This window comes from Otolemur garnettii, unplaced genomic scaffold (genome assembly GCF_000181295.1).
Source record: "Otolemur garnettii isolate 467f Iridium unplaced genomic scaffold, OtoGar3 scaffold00170, whole genome shotgun sequence".
In the NCBI taxonomy this organism is placed as follows: domain Eukaryota; kingdom Metazoa; phylum Chordata; class Mammalia; order Primates; family Galagidae; genus Otolemur; species Otolemur garnettii.
Genome location: NW_003852565.1, coordinates 3040464 through 3045641, shown reverse-complemented (window position 1 = coordinate 3045641; position 5178 = coordinate 3040464). Strand labels below are relative to the sequence as shown.

Sequence of the window (5178 nt, the reverse complement as noted above, 5' to 3'; positions counted from 1 at the left end):
AAAAAAAAAAAAAAAAAAAAAAAAAATGACCCAAGAAAGAGACTGCCTTCTCATGACAACTAAATATAGGGAAAGATTCTTTTTCCACTACAACTTGACCTCATAAGCCCAGCAATATATGACATGTAACAAGTATCAAAAGAAAAGCTAGACCAGTTGGAGAAGAAATGGAAAAAAACAACTTTTTAAGTTAAAAAAATTACTTCCAGGCCGGGTGAGGTGGCTCACACCTGTAATCCTAACAATCTGGGAGGCTGAGGCAGGTGGATTGCCTGAGCTCACAGGTTCGAGACCTGAGGTCTGAGCCAGATTGAGACCTCATCTCTAAAAATAGCCAGTGTTGTGGTGGGCGAGTATAGTTCCAACTACGTGGGAAGCTGAGGCAAGAGAATCACTGAGTCCAAGAATTTGAGGTTGCTGTGAGCTGTGACACCATGGCACACTACCAAGGGTGACAAAGTGAGACTCTGTCTCAAAAAAAAAGAAAATTATTTCCAAAATCCATGTGTATTTTGGAATTCACATTGTGAATGGCAATGTGAAAATATTCCTTAAGGGTCCCACACCCTAATGTACTTGTGGGAATGTCAATCCTGATTAAAGAGAACTGGCATGATCTTCTAACTCCTGAGTCTTGTCCTGGTGTCTGCTTTTACAAATCCTTCATTTTCAAATGACACACAGATGCTGCCGCTTCCAGGAGAGAGCTGGTTGCTGCTGCTCTCTTGTTGCATTAAGAGGGAAAGGAGGAAGGAATACCCCTGGCAAGGACCAAGGACACCAGCCAGGAGAGGCGTGGCTCCCTGGGAATGGGGCAGAAAAAGACGGAGAGGAGTGGGAGAAGGGAAGCAAGAGAAACAAAACCCTGGCAGAAGATAAAATAAAAGGATTTTGATGAGTGAGACTATCCCCTTCTCATCTGCTGGGCTTCTCTGAAACAACAAACCACGACAGGCAGGGAGCAAGGGCTGGACAGATAACCCCAGCGGACTGGGAAAATGAAGCAAGAACCACAGGAAAAGGAAGAGACAAAAGGCAGAGTCATTCCAACACAAGCAGAGAGCACCCCCTCCAACTACCTGTTTTCCCAAAAGATGATAGAGAGACACCAAGAGTCACACTCTAACCCAAGTGCGGAGCCCTGAAAATTCATCATTCTGTATACAAACCCTAAAATGTATAATAAGATGATATTTAAGTCATCACAAAGTATACGAAAGCAAAAGGGGAAAAAATGATATAATAACTCTGGCAGGTCTGGAGCAAAGATGGAGGCCACAGGCAGAGGGCCTGCCTCTGACCCTCTGTCTTCTGGGAGTAGGCCACTAGGTCTACCACCAAGGCATGGATGAGAGGGCTTTCTCCTGGGCTCTTTCTTTGGCTCCTGCCTTTGCTTGGAGGATTCTTCTTCAATTTCCTCAAAGTCTTCTTCTGATAAATGTTGTCTGCTTTCTGCCTCCACAACCCTGTCCTGCCAGGGTGACCTTCCCCCACCCCTCTCCTCCTCCATTCCTGACAGCCAAGAGCCCTGAGGTCCTTTGGAGGCTCAGCAGCCAGCTTCTGGTGTGTGTCTGTCTGCCTTGTGCCAGCTGGACACTCATGCTGGAGACCCAAGTCAGCAAAAGGGAAGTCCAAGCCCCATACAGGAGCCTGAGCCCACATCACCCTGGACTCCCACCAGGGCACACCCTGACTGTATGTCAGGGATTGAGCTCAGGTGGCCCCTTTCCACCCATAACCCAGAGGGAGATGGCTTCTCTGGAGGGACTTTGCCAGCACCAAGGAGGTCTATGTGGTCAGGAGGGACTTCCCACACCCTCTCCATTCCCTGGGACCACAGCCTTAGAGACCCTGGGTGGGGGGTGTCCTTCCCATAGACAGGGGCCACAGGCAGGACCTCAGCCCCAGAATCATCCAGCACACGCTCTCAGCCTGCTGTGCATAGCCCAAGAAGACCTTCCTAAATAAGTGTCCAAAATCCATGAGACAATAAAATGGGGTCTGTGAGGTTGCTGACAAGAAAACGAGAGGACGGCTTCCCAAACACCTGTGACCTAGGAAGCTGCATTTCTGACAAGCACAGTGAGAGAGTCACATAAAGACAGGGCCCAAGGACCCACCATTCAAATAACAGAATGAAGGAGAGACAGGGTAGAGGTGACAAGTCAGAATACAAAGGAACGTCCACAGAGTCACCCTCCAGGGACAGTGTCAGCAGGCTGAGACTTCCCTCGCTAAAGTTTGATCTCACTCTGTGCTGACGCATGCTCTGACTGCAGGGATGACCCTGATCCCATCACAGCACATACCGGACCCCGGTGGCTTCCGGCTTCTAATTTTCTCTCAGTAACTGAAGGCATGAAGAGACTTCCACCTGACACAGAAGTCATTCTCCCAGGCTTCTCTACACTATCCCAGCATCAGCTCCTCGAGACTCTGGGCTTCGTGTCCATGCCCAGACCCCCCAGCCCTGCTCCCTATAACGTGTTCCCCATTTCTGTGCCTTGATCCTGCCATGCCCCCTCCACGTACAGCACTGTCCTCCCCACCCCTCGCCACATCACATTTTCCCTGGTGCTCACTCCACCATTCTAGACTCTGTCTTTCTCTGAGAGGCCTCTCTTGACCTGGATCTGCATCCCTAGGCTAGGAGCCCTGCCCAAGGCCTCACCCAGTGGACACGCAAACTCTGGATGGGATGAACCTCTTCCTCCTGCCATCCTTAGGACCTGCCAACACCAACTCCAGACTTTCTGGGACTGGCTTTCCAGTGACCAATGGACAGAAGGGGGGCATTGGGCTGTCTTCAAGGCAGTTGGAAACTGAATGGAAAACCATGGCAGTTTCTGAAATAGGAAAGACAGGGTCTGAGAGGTAATTAAGACACCCTGAGTCAAGGTCTGTACTTGAGGGCTCAGAAATCCAGCTGGATGGGAGAGGAAGAGGAAGGGAGCCTGGATGGGTGTTGTCCAAGTGGAAGCTGAGGCCCCCAAGTCCCATGAAGCTTTTCAAGGTCATGGAGTCAAGAGAACTGCTTTTAGATCCCAGCCTCAGTCTTCTCATCTGCAAGTTGGGGGTGAGAGTTATTATGAAGATCAAATGACATCAGGAGTTGAAAGTACTCTGCCAACTGAAAATAAACTATTTCCTGAGGCCTGTATTTCTGAAAAGAAGGCTGCAGGAGTCCTAGGCTCAGTAATAGCAGGAAGCAGTGGGTGTGCAAAGCCTTAAACTTGCTACAGCCCATCAGGGCTCTGTGGTACAGAGTCCTCACTCAGAGAACACTGAGGGTATTTGTGTAAGGGATGCCCCCTCCCTTCCCCACTGAGGCTTTTGGTGGACAGGCGCCAGGAAATCCCACAGCCCTTCCCATCGGCGTCATGCTTGCTGACTACCTGTGGGTACCTCCTCAAAGTGTGGGCCATCACATACGAGGCACCTCCATGCTAGTCAAACACTCCCATTCCCGGACCCAACTCCCAGAATCCAAAACTATTGGGTCAAAAACTTCGGAGAATTATTATTTTTAAGAAGATCCTCAAAGTCTGAAAAGCAAAACACAGAAATATTGGAAAAGCTGTGCGGCCCAGAAGACTCAGGTCAAACCCTAGCAACTCCTGTTTGACCTACAGAGCAAATGTGTGATCTTGGGCAGGTAACTTAGCCTCTCGGAACCTCTGCCGATGTTCTCTTTACCTACAAGTAGGAAGCATAACCACTGCAGTGCAGCTGGGAGAGCGAGAGGTACCCAAGTGCAGGGCAGATACTCACGGCCTTCCTCCCAGCTACCCTCAGAGGCAGAAAGGCCTGCTGAGAAGCAAGGGGCTTCCTAGGGTCTCCCCATGGACGATGGACGATGGACGATGGACGATGGATGCCGGACATGGCTGTGCCCTCCGACTCAGAGGCCCATCTCAGTCCCTGTATTAGGGATGAAGCCAGGTGAAACAGGAGCAAAAAATGGGCTGAGCTCCGGCCAAGGGCTGAGACTGTCCACCTTCCTCAAGGGAGGGACCCTGAGCTGGTTCTGGCTGCTGGACACAGCTCCAAGATGGATTTCCAGCCAAGTGGCTCTCCTGAGATAGGGGTATAAGGAAAGAAGGGCAGCAGGCATCTGACTGTCTAAAGCTTTGGAGAAGAGCAGGAAGAGAGAAAAAGAGTCCATTGAAAGGTCCTGATAGTAACCGTGGCAGGGCTCACCAATGACTCAAAGCCTCTTTCTGTGCAGAAACAGGTTAATATTTTTAAAAATTAAATGAGCAACTCTGGGACAGCGCCCAGGTCTGGGGCCTGCTCACAGCTCACACACCGCAGTTATCACCCCCGCCCTTCTACTCAGGCTGCGCCGGGCACATCAGAACTTGGTGGCAGTTCCACTTCGTTGCCCCACGATGAGCTATTATCTAAGACTGAGCTTTATACGACTGAGTCAGATGTTAAACAGCCAGCATCACAACGCCCAGCCAAGCCCGGCCAAGCGGAGGCAGGGACCACAGGCCAGGGTGCCCAGGGCTGGGTTTCCCTCCCTTTCACTTCAGGTGGGAGCTGTGGAGAGAGGAGAACGCCCAGAAGTCGCCAGATTTCAGCCCTGGGATCATTCTGGCTCAGATGCAGTCAGAAGAACAATCTGGGACAAGAGATCATAGTTAAGGGCCCTGGGAGGCCAGGGGCCCTCACCCCGTTTCGGCCCCGCTCGGTTCCACAAGCACCTCAGCCCCGAGCCGTTCACACCGCGCCCAGCACCAAGTTCCCGGGAGCGCCCGGGCCTCCGCGCTCGCCTGCTCCGCCTGCCACACTCACCTGCTGAAGACCAGGCAGCCCAGGTGGTTAATCTCGTGGTCCGAGCGGTGGCGGCTGTAGTCCTCCCACAGGTCCTTAAAGGCAGTGACCGCCAGGATGAAGAGCACCGGCGCCAGAGCCAGGCCGGGCTGGAAGGCGTTCACCGCCGGCACGAAGTTGAGCAGCGCGATGAAGACGAAGTACACGTTGGCCAGGCGGTGGAACTGCTCGAAGAGGTTCTTGGGCAGGAAGGACAGCAGCGTATACTTGGTGGTCTTGAGCCGGTTGTCCGCCAGGTGCTGGCCACACCCGCGCCGCCGCTGCCCGCCTTTGGCCGCGCCCGCCGCGGGGTCCTCGGTGCCCGGGGGCGGCAGCAGGTTGGAGCGCACCGTGCGCATC

The 5178-nt window shown here is 52.5% G+C and overlaps 1 protein-coding gene across 1 annotated transcript in view; it reads right to left on the bottom strand.

The window, feature by feature from the left end:
* The window catches only part of ATP10A (ATPase phospholipid transporting 10A (putative)), a 206197-nt gene extending 201020 nt beyond the window's left edge, over positions 1–5177 (bottom strand). Inside the window, exon 1 of the mRNA XM_012811611.2 lies at positions 4801–5177. Coding sequence (XP_012667065.2) covers positions 4801–5177 — 377 coding nt within the window. The remainder of the gene's footprint in view (positions 1–4800) is intronic.
* Position 5178: the final 1 nt, after the last annotated feature.